The sequence below is a fragment of the Perissodus microlepis genome, chromosome 9, assembly GCF_051167445.1.
Source record: "Perissodus microlepis isolate ML-2025 ecotype Zambia chromosome 9, ASM5116744v1, whole genome shotgun sequence".
Lineage (NCBI taxonomy): Eukaryota > Metazoa > Chordata > Actinopteri > Cichliformes > Cichlidae > Perissodus > Perissodus microlepis.
In genome coordinates this window covers 1853711-1876379 of record NC_140469.1, presented here as the reverse complement: position 1 = coordinate 1876379, position 22669 = coordinate 1853711, and the positions used below count along the sequence as shown (strand labels likewise).

The following is a 22669-nucleotide window of genomic DNA, read 5'->3' as shown; positions in this document are numbered from 1 at the left end:
TAGAGCACAGTCTGATTGTTGGGTTTTCTCTCCACTATGTAGGATCTTTGCCTTATAATAAAAGTGCCTTGAGGTGACTGCTGTTGTGAATTGGCACTTTATAGATCAGATTGAATTATTTTATCTGCTTGAATGGTCAAAGAAATACTATATTAATCTTCTTACTTCTAATCCAGCTAGACTGACCATCTTCTCCTTTTTATCCATCTGTGCATCTGTCCAGATGATGCAGATGCTGGAGAAATAAAAAAGTCCCATAAGTCTGTGAGACGAAGACAGCGGGAGACGGCCCACAACCAAAAACAAGAGGAGGCGTCTAAGAGACCATGGGGGGCACATCGAAGCTCAGTGTCCTCACATTCCAGTGGTGATGAGGTACGACTCCACACTGCCACTGTGACTGTTATACAGGATGGCACTGTAAAAACTGATGTGGATGTTCTGGTCCTGCTCCTCTTATAGGGGGAGGAGTCAGTAGTGACTGGTCTCGCCCCTCCGTCTGCAATGCAAGAGAATCCACACAAGCAAGTCCCGCCCTTTACCGAGAACACCGAGGGTGATGGAGACCCCAAGCCTGGGAACACCTGCAATGCCCTGTCAGGTATGGTACGGCAGAAGACACACTCATCCTTTCCCACTGCTTTGCACACTCACATACACACCCACTCCTCCCCTCTCCACCCTCATATAGGGGCATTCTCAGGTGTGTCCAACATCTTTAGTTTCTGGGGAGAGAGCCGGGGGAGTGGTCAGTACCAGGAGGTTCCCAGCTGCAGCCTTGCCTCCCCTCCGCCCCTCAACACACCACTGCACAGCTTGAGCCGCCAGCAACGCAACCAGCTGGACACACGCCTGGACCTGCTGCAGAAACAGCTCAACAGGTACAACTAGCAGGGTTGGCCTGAGGCTTTTTTCTTTTTTAACGCCTCTACGGAGAGCTTCTCCTCTCACTGCTGCAGCAGCCCTGTAGCCTTTTTTTTTTTTTTTTTTTTTTTATGACTCAAACTTTATTAAATTTTAATATACACAAAAAAAAAAAAAAAAACCCAGACCCCCCCCCCAAAAAAAAAAAAAAAAAAAACACCCAAAAAATAGCAGAATGGACATTCCCAGTAACAACAACAGAACAAATTGAGAATCAATGCATATTTCCATCCCAAAAAAAAAAGGTGATGCCAACATTTCACATAGACCAGATTACAGCTATCCTATTTAGTCCGACCTTAACTACTTTAGCCGGATACGTCACTGACCTGTATGTAAAAAGTAATTAGCCCACTTATCATTATAATCGTCCAGTCTATTTAGCAGTCTATATGATAATCTTTCGTAAGCTGCCACTTGTCCCAAAGAGATATACCACTGAGAGAAGGTAGGAGTCGATGAGGCCTTCCACTCTTTCACCAGCAGCTTCCTCCCCAGCATAATCGCCGTTTGTACCCAATGAGCAAGAGAAGTGGATAAGTGACTCAAAGCTGAAGGGTCTCCTAATACATAAAGACTGTTCATAAATGGGACCCCTTGACCTACAACCTTCTCTACTACAGTGTGAATATGAATCCAATAATCTTGGACTTTGGAGCACCCCCAAAGCAAATGTAAAAGTGTGCCACTTCCTTGCTGGCATTTCCAGCATGCATCATCAGTCGCTAGACCCACCCTATGCAACCGTGAGGGTGTCCAGTATACTCTATTTAAAATCTTAAATTGAACCAATCTTGAACGTAATTCGCGTGACATTTTTTTCAGATTCCTGAGGATGCCATTCCATTCCTCCACTGTAAAGTTGAGATTTAAGTCCATTTCCCACGTTCTTTTGAGGGACAGTGTGTTAGGATCAGAAGCTAATAAAAGCATTTCGTAATAAGCTGATGCCTCTTGTCCACGCCCAAAGGTTTTTTTTATTTCCTCCAGAAAGTCGCAGCTTAAAGGGAACTTTGCGAATGAACCACATGTATTGGCCATCAAATGTCTTAGTTGTAGATATTTCCAAAATTCCTGTCTAGGTAAATCAAATTCTTCTGCAAGTTTTCCATATGATTTAAATATACTATTTTCGTAAAGATCCCCCAACACTGTTATACCTTTCTGAAACCAGAGCTTCCAAAAGAAGGGTAGTTTAGCAATAGAAAGTTTGGGGTTATACCAAATACCAGCAGATTGGTTAAGATATGGATCAAATTTGAATAATTTGGACATTCTTTTCCATACTTCTTTCAAATGAGAAAGTACTGGATGTGATTGGATACGGGGGGACAAATTAGTTGATAAGCTATATAATGGTGTAAATGGCGAGCAAGCAGTACTTTCAATGGAAAACCAAGGAGGCGCTTTCTCAGGGGGTAAGAACCAATGTGCCAAATGCCGAAGAGAAAAAGCATAATGATATAAAAGTAGATTAGGCATCCCTAACCCACCTCTGTCCACTGGTTTCTGCAGTTTTCTCAGATTCAATCTAGGCTTTTTATTATTCCATATAAATGACTTACAGAGCTGGTCAAACTGTTTGGTGTATTTCAAAGGAACATGGATTGGTAGAGCCTGCAACAAATAATTGAACTTAGGTGTACATACCATTTTGATTATGTTTACCTTTCCCCACATTGAGAGATACATCTGAGACCAACGATCAAAGCCCTGTAGCCTTTGGCTCAACGAGACTCTTTCTCGGGTCCAGTTGAGATCAAACGTTTGTACTCCTCTGTGCTGAGCTGTAGCTGCTGACAAAGACTATATCTCCACGTTAGACTGATGAATGCCTCTGCTGATAGGGCGTGTAAAGGTGTGCATGTGGGGGGGACTCTGCTCATATGTGAAAACCTCTGTTAGACCTCAAAAAGTGTTGCCGAGTTTAAAATAGCAGCAGACTGGCTCCTAATTAGCCTGAGATAGGACAAAGAGGATGAGATGCAAACTTCTGCACGCGTCCCGCACACATTTATCTACATCTGCAGTGTGACTGTGCCCCAAGACGCTTTTTTGCTGAAAAGATAAAAGAAAACTCCTGTGGGGAAAAAGAATTGCTTTACTTTTAACAGACTAACAGCAGGATGTTAAGAGAAATGCACCGTTAGCAAAACAAAGTTTCAAAAAGTGCATTCGATACGACTCGAATCAGCAGTCTGGTCCATTTATTTTTCCTGCTAACTTCCTGTCTTTTTGAAATTGACATTAATTATAGATCATCTCTTATACACTGTGAAGGTTAGAGAGTCGCATGTCAACGGACATCGGCGTGATCATGCAGCTGCTGCAGAGGCAGATGGCGCTGGTACCTCCAGCCTACAGCGCTGTTTCATCACCACCTCAGGTAATAACGCACACAGCGTATGGGACTTATGTCAAAGAATGAACCTCACTGTCGTGGTGGGTTACACTTCACGCTCGCTAACAAGATGATGTTTTCTTTTCAGGCCTCACCCTACCCAGGTCCCGGTCCAGGACCCGGTCCAGGAGATGGAGTGGTTCCTCCTGGTACACCTCTTGAGACAGACACACTAGCCTCTCTGTCACAGGTGAAAAACGTCCTGGCAAATCTTACCCTGCTGATCTGTCAGTAACATGTTTGACGTTTAAGCACGTCTCTCAGTAGATACATTAAATCCCACAAACACTAAATAAATGCTTAATTTATTTATTTAGCATCTTGCACATGTTGTATATTTGGAGTTGAATCAGGTACCTCATCTGTGACACACCCCAATGTGTCCAAGTGAGTGGGAATCATTCTTCATTTCTTCCTGCTGTCTGCAGGAGTGTTTACAAGAAACTGTTGAAGGTTCAAGGCATTTATATCATTCTAATTGCAGACAGACCTCCCTCCTCCATATATAATATATACTGTGAAATCTAGCTTTCCCATAAAAATGTTGAAGCTCCAGATTCAACCGTGATGTGATGATGCTACCAAAATACAGCCTGTCCAGAATGTAAACTTCGATATGACGACACAATCCTGAAGTGCAGCATCAGGGGCGTGATCACAGAGCAGACGGCCTCTTTAGCCAAACGATCTGATACCCCCGTGTTGATATTGTGCCTGGATCATCATAATTAATGGTGGTCCAGGTTCAACGCTGCAAGTGACCAATCACATTGTTGTGATGTCATAGTTTTGTAACGTTTTGTAATCCCACACAGCAAACCCAAGCCTGTCTCCGCAGATCTGAACACAATCGTGTCAATCATGAAACATTTTACATATATATTAACATATCAACACAACCAAAAACACACGTTTGGGTTTTTTGCAACATGCACAGGTGTGAAGTCTTGCATCACTAATTTCTTCTGTTCTTGAAAAGCACAGAACAAATTCCAATCCCACTGACCTCTCAGCTTCTTTCTCTACAGATCCTGCATTCCCAGGACTTTGAGGAGTTCCCAGCTAAAGCTCTTGACTCTCTGCAGCCCCAGGACACGTCTCTGATCAACACAAGCCAGAGCCAGCTTGCCCCTTCTGGACTGGACAGACTAGGCCAGCATCTCGGACTAGTCGGTGGAGCTGGAGTCGTTTCAGTGGCAGGTTCAGGATCAGGTTTAGGTTTAGAGTTAGGGAGTGGGGAGGGTGCAGTTTCTAGCTTAGGAGCAGGGTTAGATTTTGGTTCAGGGGTATGCATGGGTGCTGGGACAGCTGCTGCAACAGGAGTCTCACCGCTGGATCCTGAAACCCCACGGAGGCTATCGCTCCAAGAACCACAGACACCCCTGGACTCACGGACACCACAGAGACACAGCTCCGACCCAGGGGGGAGCTAAAGAAGACACGGGGATGAGGGGAAGGCGAGTGGGCTCAAGGCAGGGACACAGAGAAAATGAGACTGCTGCATTCAGCAACTCTTTAAGTTCCTTCTGGTTCCACCGCTCCATGTGGCACTTTGGATTTCAGGAGACACCTACTGTACCTGCCACTTAGCCTTTTAGGGCACCCAGCTACTGTATCTTCACTGTCAACCTCTCAATAAGGACTCACTGCCCAGAGAACGTGAAGCCAGGCAGGGGGTTGAGGCCTTTCATTATCTCTTTCTGAAGTCCCACCCTCTCCTCGGGAAACATTTGGAGCTTTCTGAGCCCCACAGTGGTACGACCTTTAACCAAAACCACACACTGAGTGAACATAGTCTGGTCTGGACCTCTCAGTCGTCCTTCTTAGGATGTCGCTTTTTTCAGACTTACATATAAACGACTGCTAACTTGTAGAAGAATCCCTTTACTGCTGTATCCAGTGTTGGATGACTGACAAGTACCATCGAAGACAACATTGAACAGAATGACGAAACAAGTAGCCATTTACGTCTTGCACTGAAATTCCTATTGATACGATGATTATTCTATTCTATATGTCCATGGCGCTTCCGATAAACTCTCAAACTGGTAAATTGTAGTGTTAGCTGGCCTAACAGGAGTCCTGCTGTCTTGTCCTGTCATTGGTTCCTTCCCCCTGAAGTCCTACACCCAAGAGGTGGAGCTGATGTTCCACACTTCCCAAGAGCACACTGGATTGGCTGGTTTGCACCTCAGGGGTGGGAACTGGAGGGTAAAAAGCCATGAATTTTCTTGATGAACATATCAGCTGCCCTGTCATAAACATTGTACAGATTTGCTAGGGAGTGAAGAACATTTGGCACGCTTAGGCAGCGTCACAAACAGGTAAACTGGCAAACTTACACGTTTTCCACAAGAACAGTGCACCAAAAAATAAAAACACACAAAAAACAGCTTACTAATTTCACGAGCTACGAGTTGTGACCTTACAGCAAAGTTGTGTTGGATTATTTTTGACACAATGAAGTCAGCAGTGACTGGATACTGGAACGCTTGGATGTGTAACGTCACATCAAAGCTCATGCATAAAGGGAAAACATGTCGAGTGATTCTAGTTTATCGTAGGTTGAATTTGCTACCTCAGATTTCATTGGTTTCTTTTTCTCCTAAGCATGCACCCAGAAAGCTTCTACTATGTACATAAGCGTTTGTCATGTCATCCGTAATTACACAAGTTTGCCAGTTTACAACGACCAGCCGAATGCGCCATTATTCTATGTACAGTATAATATGCAAACACTGGCAAGACGACAGGAGCGAGTGTGATTTAATCTTACTACGTGTGTGATAAGTTCAGGTCCAAAGCTTTTTATGTGTGCGTTCGTCCTTGTTTTTGTCTTTCTGTCTGCAGAGCCTGGTGATTAGTACGTTTGCATCCATGCACTGTCAAGGGTCGTTGGTTTTTAATTTCCAAGACAAGTTTTTGTCTAGAAAGGAAAAAAAGAAGATGTGAACGCCTCCATTAAACAGGCAAATGACAGTTTAGTGTTTGAATTGATAGCACAAACCCTTTACAATGTTGACATCTACGGCTGCAGAGAACACAGGAAGGAGAAACTGCACCTGACAGTTATTTTACTGCATTATTTCAGTTACCTCCTACTTTGGGGTCCCAACATCTCATCCTTGTCACAAACTTTTAATGCAGATTCTTGCAGAGGTATGAAAAGGCTGTAATTACTTCATCACACCACTGCTTTATCTATGTGATAAGTTTAGAAACACAGCATGCAATACGTTTAGAAACAAACCAGTTTTGTTCTAGCTCATTAGAAATGTACTCTTTGACGGTCATTTGATTCAGGATTGACTCTGTTCAGGTACATCGAAAGATGTGTCTGGTTCCATTTAACCTTACATGCAGTGCAGTTATCGACCAAGGGAAGAAGACGCGTAGCTTCAAACTGTTGGCGCTCCCGTCCATCTTAAATATCCATCCACAGCACTTCAGGCTGCACTTCATCAGTTCAAAGCAACAGTAAACATGTTATCAGTAACCAGTTGAATGACATCTGAATAATGGCATTTCCTTCTGTTTATAAGTGCTTCTTTCGCATGAGCCATACTGTAGACAGACACGTACAGTTGTGGTTTTAAGTTTACCGACGCTCATCGTGGACGTGAATGTAAAGGCAATACTGGGCTTTCAGAGGTTTCTTTGGACTACTCTTTCCCTGGCATAGGAATAGAGCTACAGAGCTGCAGCGCTGCATCTGGACTCTAAAGCAGTTTTGATTAACCCTAACCCCGTGCTGTAACCTAACGCATCAGGTCGACGCACACAACAGTGATGTGAATGTCATCGAGGATCGTGGTGTTTCCAGTCCCGAGGTCAGCTGGGACGTAGAAACACAAAATAAATCTGGTTGGATATTTGACAACTCTTCTATGAAGAATTAGTAGAGTCCAGCTAAAATGGTTGCATTCTTAAGCAAGGTCCAGTTTCCACTGGTTTGTGGGCAGGACTTTGGAAAAGTTTATCTATCTCACTTGCTTTAGTTTATGTTTAGGTTACTACCCTGTTGAAACACCTGGTCACATTCAATTTTCAACTGATGGTTTGAGGTGTTGTGGAAAAAATGTGACACGGTCTGTTTCCTTCATTAGAATATTCACGCTGTTCAATGTTCAACTGATGTTACCACCACCATGCTTAACAGTTGGTGGTGTTCTTGCTGTTTCTCCAAGCAAGCCTCGGGTAAATTTCGCCAAGTTTAATGGTGAAGGGCTTCCTTCTTGGACAACAATTTGTCATTCTGCTTGCAAACTCGCTTAGTTACAGACAGTGACAGTGATGTTCGAGCATGTTACAGTTTCCTCTTAGCTGAGCGTAGAAGTTTGAGTCCGACCTCAAGCAGAACGCAGTTCTTTAGAAGTGACCCCAAGAGATTCTCTGACTCTTCCTCAGATGTACACCGAGCTTCTTGAAATCTCTCATTGTACTGTGTTAGTCAGTCTGTTGCGGTACCTACATTTATGGCTCAAAGGAATGTCTACAAAAGGTAAATTTCCTACTCTTCACAATGTTTGTTGTGCAGTCATTGCATCCCAGAAAAAGAACACGTCACAGAAATGACTGAAAGCCCGATACTGCCAAATCATTCATATCCAGATGTCCAGAAGCACGTACAACTAGAACTGTAAGGGTCCCGAGGATGAGTCTGGGATTCTCTGTTAATTACTGTAAATGGCCTAAGGAGAATGGCGTGCACCGAGCTTACAAACTGTGTGTCAAAAAGAGAACATCTATGAAGGAATAAACAGCAACACTTTTTCTAACGTGATATAGAAGATGACGCATACACTCTAAAAGATATTACTGGTCATATGGAGTAAAGGTGGAGTCTGGATCTTGTACAATCTGATATCCCTGTTGGTGTTCATCCTGCATCATCATTCAATTCAATTTGATTCATACAGCACCAAATCGCAACAGCAGTCGCCTCAAGGCACTTATATTGTGAGGTAGACCCTACAATAATACATACAGAGAAAAACCCAACAATCATATGACCCCCTGTGAGCAAGCACTTTGGCGACAGTGGGAAGGAAAAACTCCCTTTTAACAGGAAGAAACCTCCAGCAGAACCAGGCTCAGGGAGGGGCAATGATGTTGGTCCCATCAACATTGCACCTGACCAATGACATCGTCTGAGTATTCAGCTAGCATTACCCCACGAAGTAAGCTAATGATTTTAAAAACTGTCCCTAACAAACCAGCAAACCTGGACTAACATTACAGTGATGACACAGGAACAACACCAGTCCAGCGATATGAGATACACCCTGGAGCACACCCACATAGCCATAAAAGGTGATGGATGCGCGTCGATACTCCTTTATATTTGGGGAAAAAAACAGGTTGTTTTTCTGCATTAATGGTCACTTTTGCACAGTTTTTTTAAGTTCTCAAGATGAAGGAAAACAAACACCCATAACGTCTTCAAAATGTGTCTTCCCTTATACGCAGTTACATGGAAAGACCCTTTCCTGTACTACAAAATCAAAAGTTGTAATGGAGAAAGAGGGCAAGCTTGTTGTTGAAGTGCAATAGTCCTTTAAAGAGTTAAGACTTGTAGCAGCTTAACCACGTCCATTTGAATTTAAAGCACTTTATTATCATTATTATTTTTAAACAGTGCAGATGTTTAATAAAGACTCAGGAATGTGTCGCCGATGTCACAGGTCTGATTTTCCTTTGTCTCAAAAAACTCAAAACCAACCAATCAGAAAGAAACTAATTGGATGCGCGGTCACATTTCAGCAGAGTTCCCCTTTAATGCAGAAGTGTGAAGGCTGTATTTCACTGTGGGTCTACGGTGTTTATTTATTGTCGTAGGATTATGATGTGTCTGTGGATTTTTCACTTTGTTTCAGCATGTAACGGCTCTCTGTGCTCTGTCATTCTTTTGTTCACTCTGTATCGATATTTATTCAGTATTTATCCATATTTAATTAACATTATTGTACACTGAAAAATTCTCAATCAACTCCTGCCTGCAGTGGAGGCCACATTCGGTATCTCTCACCCGTTAGTGGAAATCATCGGTGTGTGTGCGGTGATTGGGCCGTGCGCGTGCAGCCGCTTCGTAAAGGTGCACTTTAAGTTTGAACCAAAGCAAGCCCGTGCTGTAAACAAACCACTGCTAAACTCTAATCCAGCTCTTTCACTCCCAAAAGATTGTCGTCATTTGAGTTAAGTGCAGAAATGCAGCTGGATTGAGTGTAACTGTAAACAAAGATCTCTTTAAAGTGACTTGATTGGCGAGGGTGTGATGGGTTTGTTAGGACGATTGATGCTGTTTAGTGACGGCACTCTGGAAACAGGGATTCCAGCTTCTTTCAGATGGACTGGAGCTTTTTCCTTCTTTTCAGTATTCTATAGTCGAAGCGTGAGTGAAAGCATCGCGGGTGTTTAAAGCTGTTAAGGTGACACTGACCAAATCTGCTGAGCTCTTTTTACTACTGAACCGTACCTGGTTTATTTCACTGCCATCACCACTTTTGCTTGGTTTTTTCCTACCAGCAGTCCCTGCCTGTGCTCTCCAGGAAACAAAGAACTATTCTCGACCCAGTGGACCTGGCTTCTTTACAAGACTTTCTTTCTTTCTTTTTTTGACAGTGCAGTCAGTGGTATCTTTCAGCAGTGGGCTCCCATTGCCATCTCATACTGTAGTGAGTCTTCTGTTAGTGTTCAATGACAGTCACCTAGTGGCCTGAACTGTATCTTTACATTCAGAACTATGACCTCAAAACTAGAATATGGTTGTTGTCGACTCTTCTTCTCTGACCTTGTATGTAACAGTAGACCTTAGTGCTAGAGGACACATTTATGTATGCATACTGCATATTATAACAATAGAGGGTGCACTTTCCAAGAAAAAAGAAACCAAGGGAGGGGACGGGGGAATGTTTTGGTTTGTGGGCAGTTTTTGACTTGTGGGGGCAAGTGCTTCTTCCCCTTTGCATTTAGACACACACACACACACACACACACACACACACACACAAAGATAAGAACTGCCTGCGCACTTAATACACATGCCTCCCCTTAACAGCTCTTCCATACTGCTGAGCTTTTTTCAGCTCTCTTCTACTTTCTATGAGTTCTCGCAGACTTGCTATTTGTAGATATTTTGCGCACTTGAAGGAGGGAGGGGGGGTTTGGTACCGTTTACACAACACTGGATCTATTCTGCCTGTAAATACCACCTTCTATTACTTGTAAAGGAATCAAACTCTTTGGCACTTGTATAGCCAGCACTATGCAGAAACCGAACTTTCTTTGGCATGCTTTGAAATGCAGAATACTATAGAGGAAAATATACAAAATAAATAAAGACTGCTCTAATTTCTTATTTTCAAAAAAACAAGGAGCTGTCCATGGTAAAAATGGATGCGACGGCGATGACGGTGATGAGGGTGATGAAGCTAAAGACTTTTAATATTGTACACATTTTTACTTGCATGCTGCACTGAAAAATCATCCGGCAAAGAGAAGGTTTGATGTGCAAAGCAGCTGATTTTTGCTGTTTGCTTGCAGACTGTGTGTAGAGTGAAACACTGAATTCTTCCAGGTAACGGGAGAGTCGTTATTTATATAATACATATATACATACTACTTCCAGGTCATGGAAGAGCGGGGTACTGAATAGCTGCAAACATAGTGATCTTAGATGATACAATATTATATTGTATACTTGTATCTTTGGTTGCAAACCACTGTAACAGAGTGATGCATGTGTGGCAGTCCTGGGCAGAACTGTTGACCGTTTCCAAAATATCCTGAAGCACTTGATTCCCCATATCTGGTCTCCGGGCTGTCTCGCCTGGGGAGTTAAATAAAGTACACCTACATGAAATGCATTTTTGGACCACATCTTGCTGTTGAAGTGTGACGTGGTGAAACCTCTTAGCAATAGCATATCTTTAACACATCTTAGAAGTACTGAGTCGTGACATGTCCCATCAAAACCAGTACTTTTTAATCTTGTATACTCTGGCAGTCTATGGAATACTGCTTAGCCATAAAATAGTAACGCTAAGCTTGCCAGTGAAGCAGTTCTGAAAACCCGTTTTCTACAAAATTGGGAAAATGTGTAACATGTAAAAAAAAACAGAATTGAAACCACAAACATGACATCAAATACTGAGCAGGAGAAATTTGTTTTTTAACCTGTCTCACTCCTACATATGTCAGGCAACCAGTCACACGATTGGGTTTAAAAAGAAAGCATGGTTACAATGTTTCCAGAGGGCCTGCTGCCATCCTGATGATATCTATTTCAATGAAGGCCTTTGTCATTGTCTACATTCATTAGGACAATGCTAAACATTCTCCAAGTGATCCAACAGCACAGCTCTTCAGTAAGAGTCCAGGTGCTGAACTGCAGCAAATCTACATTTTACACATAAACCCAACTTTTTTAGGAAAATCTGGGTTGTCCGAAGCGCTAATGATTCATATCAAAGACTGCAAAAGGTTGGAGGGGAAACGGTGATGCTCCAGGTTCTGATTGTGTGATAGCATAATCAAATGGTTGATCTTTATAAAATTTGAAAAATATTTCTTTCAATAAACCTCTTTGAAAGCAAAATCACTGTGACTGGACTGATTTCTGTGACATTTGCTTTGACAGTTCTTGAACATTTTAGCACAGAAAAACACCTTTAAATCGGACCGGTTACTTTTTGTGTGAGGTTGCTTTAAAAAGCACGTTTTCACACGATTCTACGCAGTTGTGTAAAACTATGTACACGATTATTGCTCCCAGAGGAATTACAAGGCTAAACAGCAGCCAGGTGCTGATAATCAAATGCACTTGACTAAAGTGTGAGCACCTTTACAAAGACAGATGTTTCAGCAGGTCTGGGGCATTCAGGTGTGTATCAATGCAATACCAAGCAGGAAAGGCATCAGCAATGATCTGCCTAAGAGTTGTAATTACAATATACAAATATACAATTTCAAGTCCATTATTCTACAGCAAGAAAAAATATTCACACGTGGGAAACATTCAAGATACATGGACTTCAGCAAAGGACAAACCGTTATCAGAAAAAAAGCATAAAACCCAAGAGCTACATCTCAGACTCTACAGGTCTCAGTTAATGTGTGAAATGTTAATGTTTATAATAGTACAACTACAAAAACATAAAGCAAATATGGCTTTTTTTTGGAAAGGAGAAACGCCTCTTTAAAAAGTATACATTTACAAAGCTTCATCTGAACAAATCACAAGACCTCTGGAACAATGACCTTAGGACAGACGAGACCAGTGTGGAGCTGTTTGACCATAATGCACAGCATCACATGTGGTAAAACCAATCAGTGCTATGGTATCACTCCTCATACAAGGAGTCGAGTCAAGTGATGGAGGGATGATGATTTGGGCTTCACAGAGGCAGGACTGGGCAGCTCGCAGTCACTGAGTCAACTATGGAGACCTCTGTGTACTAAAGTCTTCTAGGATCAAATATGATGATTGAGCTAAAGCTTGGCCAGAGCTTGGTGATGCAAGAGAGCAATGATCCCAACCACAGCACCACATCTACATCAGAATGGCTGCAAAAGAACAAAATCAAGGTGTTGCAATGACCCAAAGTTTAGACCTCAACCTGACTTACATGCTGTGGCAGGACCTTAAGAGTGCTGCGTAAAAATGAATGTCCACGAACTTCAATGAACTGAAGCAACATTGTAAAGAAGAGTGGATTAAAATTCGTCCACAGTGCCATGTGAGACTGATACAAGTCATGACTACTAAAGGTAGTTCTGTAAGCTCCTGAAACTTTGGGTGTATTTTGTGAAAAGCACAAGTTTGACAAGAGATGAATTTATATAGTTGCATGTGTGTATATGCACGAACAGGTCTGGAGTATTGTAACCACTCTACGGCCAAGCAGGTGGCGGTAAGACACATACATGTTGGTTTGTCAGACGGCTACAACTGCCTGAAAATGACGTTTGTGCTTTCCACCACAAGGCGTCACTATAGACCTACACTATGTCAAGTGGAGCATTTTTTCCCGCTTTTGATTTTTCTGTGGGTTTTTGCAATCTCACCCCCAGAGAAGACACGCTTCCTTGCTCCAGTTTGTGAATCAGATCCAGCAGATTAGGTGATGAGTTGTAGTAAATTAAATCGGCTGTCACTTCTGCCCCCACTACCCCCAAAAGCAACACAGTCAAAGTCAACTACTTGTATTTATACCATCAACGTTAGTGGACACGTGTGGTTTACACTTCCCCCTTGAGTCTCTGTAATTTCTGTAGTTCCTGTGATTCCTGTTTAGCCGCTTGGTAACATTCCACGGATCGGGGCGGTGTAGGGCGTCTTCCTGGGCCGTGGCCGTATCCACAGTTCGTTCCCCGAGACGATTGGACCGGCACCGTCCCGTAAAAGGAGTCAAACTTTTCTATTGGATGCACACGGTGTCTGTCAAAAGCCAACACGGTGAGAAAGGGATCTTCCCGGGATTCAGACGTTTTGATTGGACAGTAAGGCCGTCAAGCAGAGTTTTAGTCTTCGTGCGATTGGTTAAAATGAGAGCCAGTTCACGGTATCGTTTTGCGATTGGAGTAGAGGCAAAGCTGGGGGCGGGGTATATTTATGCAGCGTACACTCTTGGGTGGGCGGATCGTAGCGGTGACAGCGACGCTCGGAGACTCTAGACAAACTGTCAAAAAGGAGACAACTAACGGTGAGTGACGCTGAAAAATGAACGTCCCGTTTTGTGTGGTAACGCCCGGTGTGTGCACTGAGCGCGGGGTCGGTGGGCGGAAAGCCGCAGTCTTTGTAGCAGTGAACTGACGGTGATTTTGGATGAGTGAGCTCACAGGGCGCATCGCAGCGGGGACTGAGTACGGGTGTAGGTTAATGCTGCCTTCAGGTGCGCCTCGGACACTTTTACTTTCTGAGAAGAAGTCTGCAGAATTAGCACGCTTATGCTGTAGGCTAGTTAGCACCATGGTGGTATTGTTGTCGTTAGTTTTTTTAGGTTTTATTTCTCCCTCTGAATGTCCGCTTTGCCTTCTTATTATCACAGTAATGAGTAGATCGCGTGCATCCGTGCCAGTATTCCCGACCGCTATAGAGACAGCATGGTGAAGTTGCACTGTCACAGCAGACTCCCACACTGTTACGCAAGTTTCCCCTTTATATGTTTCTGTTGCATCTGTCCATTCATTGGCAGTCTGCAAGAACGACCCCGTGAATAAAAACAATCCTCCTTACACTGTGCTGTTAGAGTGCATAGCATATGGGAGTGGGTTCCCTCCGAGCTTCGAGGAGGACAGACTACGCGAGCTGTCCTGTCAAGACATTTTGAGCAGCCAGCACTTCATTTCATGCACAGATTGCAGCTTTTTTTGCGTCCAGTCATGGTAAAATATATATTTTTCCCACAGCTAAAAAACAAAAGTGAAACTAACACAGCAAGTGCCAAAGTGCAGTTTTTCTAGTAGCCACTTTTGAAGCTGGCTCCCAAAGGGAGTCTAACATTAAAATGCTCAACATACCAATATTTTTAAAAAGCACTCTTTCACTCTCTGTGGATAAAAACTGTATGGTGGGTGGAATTTTCCTCATAGCTTTAGCTGAAAACTTGGCACCCCACCCTCATGGCCAGATATGGTCACATCTTGGTCCAAAAACCAATGTGGTGAAGGACTAAAACTCGTGTTTGTGTTTTATAATGCAGAGTTCAACCGTTAGGAGATGTCATGGTTGCAACGTCCGTCTTTTGTGTACAGTGTGTGAGGAAAGCAGTGTGTAGCAAGCAGACAGTTTCTGAACATGCTCAGCTTTACTTGAGGAACAGTGGCCCACACTGGTTTTCAGACTTATTGGAGAAACCTTCTTTATGCTGGCTCCTCTGTAGTAGGTGTGCATGTGTGTGCTTGCGTGTGTGGAAAGGATAGTTATAGGTAACACAAAAGCTTCAGGAGTTGTATGGACTGAGCATTGAGCTATTTGTTATCTAACCCTTTCAGAGGAATATCTCAATGAGTAATGTTTTGGTCTGCAGTTGCACGTGCTGTAGTCTCTGTGAGACCACTCTGCCTGCCACGCACTCTCATCCATGACACATCCAGTTTTCAGAGAGATACTGTATCTGCTGGCACTGTTGTTCTAACTCTTATCACAGCTTGTTACACTGTTACACTGCTCTTAATGTTGCTAATAGTTGTTTAATATTTAAAGAATAAACCTCAGGCTTTCCCTATTATGGCAGAAATTGGGTAGCAACACAGTATAGGTTGGATATCAGTGTGAGAACCTATCGGCCGTGTTGACTGATGTCAGCATATCTGCAAACAAGATGGATTTACTGATGTCACTGTCCCACATTTATCTGCTGTGTCACACTGTTTTTGCTCTGGCCAAATGTTCAAGGATAGTGTGGTGAATTCTGTCATATGTCACAGTGAAGTTTTGTTTCCTTGGAGCAAACTGGGTGGGGACAGCACCATCATGTCGAGTCATAGTTATCGTCCCACTGATAGTTGCTGAATAGCATCGACTCGTTAGCCAAGAATAAAGCTGTAACCTGTCGTACCTGTAGAGGATTATTAACGCAGTAACACATCGTCCGTATGTTAAACCTCAGCTGTCTCAGAGCGTTCCAACCAGGTTTGAGGAGAGATCCCAAATTGCAATTAAAAGCAAAAAAATGAATTTAGCTTCATCCCTAATGCTCAAATCACTTTCCAGCTTGAACCCACATCTGTCCATCTTAATTAGTGGGTGGAGCTTGCTCAGTTTTGCTAACAGCTTCATTCTGTCGTCAAGCTAGTCGTTCTTTGGGCAACGGGATTGCATCATCACTATATGTGACACAGCACAGGAACAGCCTAGTAGTGATGTAATCAAGAACAACCGGGCTTTCCATTATTGCTCACATGCGTCCTCTTTGCGTCATTGTCTGCAGAGAAAACTAAAACTATGTCTGGAAAATTAGTTTTATTGAACGGGTTCTGATGTGTGAGCTTCAAAACGATGATGAGCTATTTTGCCCCGAATCTTTATGGAGCACAGCGCCGCTCAGTGCAGCCACGTGTGAGCTGGCCAGTCAGTCAGCGAAACTTAGTGATGCTGGAAACCTTCCATGTTTAGCCTGCGGCGCTAATGCTGTCAATCAGTCGGTTACATCTTGTAAACTTAGTGAAGTTTTTATTACAAGTTAATTATATATATATATATATATATATATATTACCAGAGTGATATATTTGAGTATTTATCAGGTTGCATCATTACCAAACATCTTCAAGTATTGAGCATCTATATGAGTAGATTGTGGGCTTGGTTTCTGCATGCTGCGTCACATCAGGTGTTTCTGCAGGTTCTCTGTGTTGAATGTGTCATTTGGTAACTTTTTTTTATTCTGCTGTTCCAAACACGTGTGCATTGCCTCCTTTACATGCAACCTTGCGCCTCCACCTGCACTGCAGTTTAGCAGTGAATTTATCACAGAAATTGATATAAAGAGGACTGACAGCAGAGAGGATTGACCCTCTGTAGCAGCCTCCCTCCCTTCATCACTCCTTCTATCCAGATTACTCTCCAATCCTGTAGCAGCCAGATTACTGAGTGGTGGGGAAATAAGAGGTGGGACTGATCTAAGGCCCTGGATGATTATGGACCTGATCCAGTCACATCCCTAAAATGTCCTGATGCTGTAAGTCCACCCGCAGCCCTGAAGGTTATCAAACAGTGATGTCTCTTTGGTGAACTACTGTCACTCCAGCTTTCACAGGAGTGGCTGAAACACTGGGTGTTTCTGTCTGATCATTTCCTTTCTAGGGTACGATGCACATCTCCTGTTCTCTGTGTCGCTGAAACAGTTTTAGTTTTTTTATTTTTTACTCTTGTTCAGAAGAGAAAGTACCTGAAAAGTCTTTTACTACATCTGTTTGATAGAAGTACGGCAGCACCGAGCGTCTGCCAGAGCCCACGTTTCCACTGGAACATCTGGTTTCTTCTCTTCCTATTTTATAACTCTACAAGTTCTCAACTTTTCATATTCTGTTACAGGATATCTGCCACTGTCTGGCCACTTTTACATTTTGGGGGAAATAAATATTTTTTCCCCTGCTGAATTTTCTGATGATTGTTGGCCCGATTATTGAACCATTTGTGAATATTCGCAGCAGTAGTTGTCGTCCTTCTCATCAAGCTTCACGCTGATGGTCTCATTCCAGCCTTGTGCAGGTTTAAAATCCTGTCTTTGACGTCCTTTGGCAGCTCTTTGGTGCTGCTCATGACTGTGGAGAGGTTGAAATAGAAGGAATGAATAGAGGGACCAAAACCTCTCGAACAGTTTCCCCTCTGGACTCGTGAACAACAACCGTATGACTGTTGGCACCACAAACACACGACCCTGCACTGTGTTCTCTGCATCTGCTCCATGTTTGCACTCATGTATATATCTATCTGCTTAGCACTTTTAATTTTTGTTTATTTAAGTGTTGTCTTACAGTATGTTTTGCACTAAGTACTGCAGCAATTTCCTAATGTTGTAAACCTGCTCAACATTTGGCAGTAAAGCCCTTTGGTTCTGGTTCTGGTTCTGTGGACGGCAATAAAGATCAGGATCTGTAACTCAGAGTGTTTGTGATCTGTGTGCCACACATGCACACAGTCTGTGGAAGCCAACATTCTGGTCAGATACTTATTTCCTCAAAGGCATGCAAATCGATTTGTAACCTTTGTCTCACTTTTCTCTGGATTTTCTGTTTCTGTTCTGTCTCTCCATTAAAATGAAACTACCATAAAAATCGGAGGCTGTCCAGTTCTTACAATTACAGCTGTAGGAACTGATTATTTCAGCAGGGGATCAAATAATTAATTCCATCACTGTAATACCCAGCTGCCTCTTGCCAAAGTCAAATACCACTCAGTAGTTTTAAAGCTGTGCACAGTTTGAATTTCTTGGAAAAACTCTGAGATGGGACTTGATGGTAGCCTACTGCTGAAGTAGGCAGTGCAGATCCACGGCTGAAAACACTGTAAGAAAAACTGCAGTTGTGTGCCAAAATCTAGTGTGACAACTAAGATTTGTTTAGGGAGTGAAAAGAGACCATCTAGTAGATTAAAGCTGAAAGTCTGGACTTTAACTTTATCTGAGTTGTTTCATTTAAAGTCAGTGTGGTAACGTACAGAACCAGAATGAGAACAAAGCCTGTCTCTGTGCAGATATTTATGGACCTTACTGCATCTGCTGTGGTTACCTTCACCGACTGTGGCACGTGCCGCACTTTAGCTTTGCTTTGCCTGGTCACATACCTCGTCACCAACACAAGGCTTCTGTAACCTTGTGAAAACTGAATGTTGGCGTATCAGAGTAGACCGACTTTCAGTCCTGCATCATTAGTAGGGCTGTGCGATATGACAAAAATCTCATATCCCGATATAAGACATTTATCGTCCTGACAACGATATAAATCACAAAAATGTAACATTTTCTGTAGGGCTGCACGATCTTGCATAAAATGAGAATCACGATTTTTTTTGCTTAGAATTGAGATCACGATTCTCTCACGATTTTCTTTTCCAGTATAAATATTTATTGCACTTATTAACTGCACATCAACTTCGTAACAGTTGAGACTGAACATAAAAACAACAAATAAACATAAAAACAACAAATGTCTCACGTTTTGTCGTTGCCGCAAAATGTTGTACTGCTTGTAGTTCCGTCTCCACCGCTGCTCGACACTGCGTGTAATTTCCTTTGGGATTAATAAAGTATTCTGATTCTGATTCTGATTATAGAGCAGGTAGTGCAACAATAGAAAAATAGTTGCGGGACGGCACTGTGTAGCGTTTGGTGTTGATCATTCTCCTAAATCCCTCGTTTTGCACAGTGTTGATGGGAACCATATCTTTGGTCAGGTGATAAGTAACAGCCTCCGTAATTTCTTTGTGCCTGCGGGAGTTCGACGGGTATAGGGAAGCGCTGTATAAGGTTCCCGTTATTGATGTTTGGGTGGTTGACCGGGACGGATTTTCTCCTGTCACTTTCTCGTCATCCCCGACGTGCTCGCCGTTGTTTTTTCCCTGCTAATTTTAGCAGCCAGCTTCTGTATCACGTGGTATAAGGCTCCGCCCTTGTCATTTGTTGAGCAGGAAGAGTGAGCGCTTGTTTTCATGCAGATTACGTCCCGGATCAAAATGCGGTACAATCTTTTTTTTTTTTTTTTTTTTTTTTTTTTTTTAAATCGTTGTCATTTGGAAATGAGATCGCACATAAGTATGAATTAAGATCGCGATTTTCTAACGATTAATCGTGCAGCCCTAATTTTCTGTAAATTCTGTGAATCTCGGGCAGCTCGACTTGCGTGAAGTGTTTCCAGCTGTACGTCATGTAGCTGGAGTCGAGTGTTTTAACCGATGCATGAAACGATACATTTTTAGATATAAGTTGTAACAGTCGCCGTTTTCTTTCAAAGTTTGAGTCTAAGGTTTATTTTTTAGCACCTGACGGCTCTTTTTTTTTTTCTTCTTGTCATCCGTAAACTCTCTGCATTCTCTTTCACGTGATTCAGTTTATTTTGAAAAGTCTCAACAGGATCTTGAGCTTTATTGTGAAAGGTTTAGTAGAAAACAAACAAGCGGACAGCGGAGCCACGCGATGGTTTTACCGTCATTGTTGCTAACGACAACACGTAAAAACAGGCACTTGTCCGTGTGGTTATATTAAATATAAGAGAAAGAGAGAACTTTAAGAAATGAATAAAGTCACTACAGTGACCATCAGAACCGTGAAAAAATATCGCTGTAAACAGTTTATTTTACGACACCACGAAACAAACGATAGCGTCATAGACAACGATAGAAGTTTTTATATCGTCATCCGATATACATGGTTATATCGAGCAGCCCGAATCATTGGTGAGGAGCATGTTTGTGTGCGTTGCTTGTTCTGCTTAGTCTGGCTGAACTGGTTCTATCACTGGCACATCGTCACAGGCTGCCAGCTGCATTTATTGTCATAATAAATTTCCAGAGTGAAGCTTATTCTCTCACAGATTGTTGGCCACGCACTGAAACCTTTCTGTTACATAGGTCGGCCCATGTATGGTGAAAACTCGTTAATGTGCTATCGCTGGATTGGTTTCTTCTCTTTCTTTTCCACTACTGTAGCATGCGAAGGATGATCATACAGTGCAGAGGTTTATTTCCTGTTTTAAATCTCTCAAGCTTGGGTGGAATTACTAATGCTGCATTTATCTTTTGTTGGATTGCATGTCTTTAAATAAATAATCAGCCCCAAAGCATGCACAGTCTACTCCATCCTAGGAATTCCCACTCCCTGAAATGACAGGTGATCTAAAAAACAAAAAGCATTTGTTGACACACGTCGAGCGTCCGCAGCTTCAAACATTTGGCTGTTTTTCCCCAAGAATGAAAAGAATTGTTAAGCATATCAGAGAGTAAAGTAGCATAAAACATGTGACAGATCTTTGTGGGGTAAATGTTCTGAAATTTTGAATGAAAAGGTCACTTATTGTTATGAAGAAGATTCCTTTTTCCTAACCTAAAGATTATAGATGAAACAGTGAGTGAAGGTCAGGTAACCAGGGTAACGTCGTCTCTGAGGGTGTAAACAACTCTGACTTTACAAATTACAGACATGGCACACTTACATGGGATTAGGTTAGACAACAGACTCCACAGTTATCCCATATTTATGAAGCTTTTGTTTAGCTGGTGTAAACCTGTCATGAAATACAGATGTAGGAGTTTTCATTTCACAGGAGTCGTATTTTCTAACCCACAGGTTCCTCTAATAATACCAGTCCTGTGCAAATAAGGATACACTGCACAGAGCAGGAAACCTGCACCTTAATGCTTTAGCTGGATGAGATTTGGCTCCACCCCAGATTTGTTAGTTCGTCAAAAGCGATGTTGGCTCTGTTGTCACAGCCACACATCTGTAAGGTCAAACCTACTGACGAGGTTCGTGGGATGTAAACATGGGCTACGTTCACACTGCAGGTCTTGATGCTCAATTCCGATTTTTTGATGAAATTGATTTTTTTGTCTGCTTGTTCACACTACAACTAAAATGCGACAGCAAACGCGCTCTAGTGTGAACGCTCAAAGCGGCCGCATGCGCAAAAGCAGCATGACGTCACACACAACGCGCTCTGTTTAGACCCAGACCAACAGTATTGTTTGACTGATGGCCTTAATATAAAGACTTCGGACTTCACGTTTCCCAATTTTTGCTTTAAGTTATTTTGTTATTTACATAATAATGTAAATAACCTAATAATGATCCTTATTGCGGTGCTTCAAAGGATAGCTGCAGATTTCTGTCAGAATCTGCAGATTATACAGTACAAAGAAAATGTTCATGTTGTCTTCCCAACAGTTTCACTGACATCTACACTGGATGGCCAGGAAGCGTTCACGATGTCTTCTCCGGCGCTGATAATTGGCGTCTGTCTTGTGTCAGTGACGTAAAAGACGGATTTAATGCGACATGACCATCAAACAGCAGTCGCTTTCTAAAACATCGGATATGTATCGGATTCAGTACCACATACGAAAGTGACCCACATCGGATTTGAAAATATCGGATTTGTGCCGTTCACACTGTCAGACCATGATCGGATAGATGGGTCGCATAGGGTCAGAAAAATCGGATTTGTGCGCTTTCGCCTGCAGTGTGAACGTAGCCTAAATGAAATGACAGCCTTAAAGAGCTGTGGCTGCTCCACTCTGGCATCAGGCTCTGGTTGCTGTTTAATGCTATTGGTGTGGATGCAGTTTAGTAGAAACTCATTCATAAACGTTTCCCTTTCATGCTCAGAATAACTACAGAAATGTTCAGTGCTGCATTCTGTGGCTAAAGGTAGAGGTCTAAAACCAGGCTCGGTCGGTGCTGGCTCTGCAGCCCAGGTTGTTCTGCATTTGTTTTTATACTTACGTTCAGTAAATCTTTGATCTGTATGTTTTAATCTATTTAGTGTTTTTGTACTTTTAGGTTTAATGCTCATTCTGCAGTTATTTATCTTTGAGGAGCCAGGACAGCTTGGCTGGGCTTCAGCAACAAACCGACTGGTTCAGGGTTGGAAAAAAGATCAGTCTGGGTTTAATCTTAAAATAATACAAACTTGTAGTATTGTGAGTGTTGGTCTGGTCTTGTTTAATATCTGATTGGTTGATGTTCATTAAAAAAAGACTAAAAATGCCCAAAGAGAGACTTAGGAAGGAAGAAATAAAGGAAGGAAGGGCTGAGGAGGGAAATAATGAGGCAGGCAGGGAAGGGTCGAAGGAAAAACAAGTTCTTAGTTACTCCGATGGAGTTTTTCTGTGTTCTTCTCAGGCTGT

At 42.5% G+C, this 22669-nt stretch overlaps 2 protein-coding genes across 11 annotated transcripts in view; both read left to right on the top strand.

Annotated features, from left to right (window-relative positions):
• kcnh2b (potassium voltage-gated channel, subfamily H (eag-related), member 2b) overlaps nt 1-11921 on the top strand; it is a 252042-nt gene extending 240121 nt beyond the window's left edge. For both annotated transcript variants that reach the window (XM_084938732.1, XM_084938731.1), the window contains exons 18-23: nt 224-375; nt 463-601; nt 692-881; nt 3205-3310; nt 3414-3515; nt 4354-11921. In XM_084938732.1, coding sequence (XP_084794858.1) covers nt 224-375; nt 463-601; nt 692-881; nt 3205-3310; nt 3414-3515; nt 4354-4758 — 1094 coding nt within the window. In that variant the 3' untranslated portion in view covers nt 4759-11921. The remainder of the gene's footprint in view (nt 1-223; nt 376-462; nt 602-691; nt 882-3204; nt 3311-3413; nt 3516-4353) is intronic.
• Nucleotides 11922-13937: 2016 nt separating this feature from the next.
• The window catches only part of LOC146379864 (uncharacterized), a 117391-nt gene continuing 108659 nt past the window's right edge, over nt 13938-22669 (top strand). For 8 of the 9 annotated variants that reach the window (XM_084938723.1, XM_084938724.1, XM_084938730.1 and 5 more), the window contains exon 1: nt 13944-14028. Coding sequence is in view for 1 of the 9 variants with exons in the window: in XM_084938720.1 (XP_084794846.1) it covers nt 13938-14028 (91 nt within the window). In the remaining 8 variants the exon portion in view is untranslated. Of the gene's footprint in view, nt 14029-22669 lie in introns of all 9 variants that reach the window. The other variant, XM_084938720.1, reaches the window with a different exon arrangement.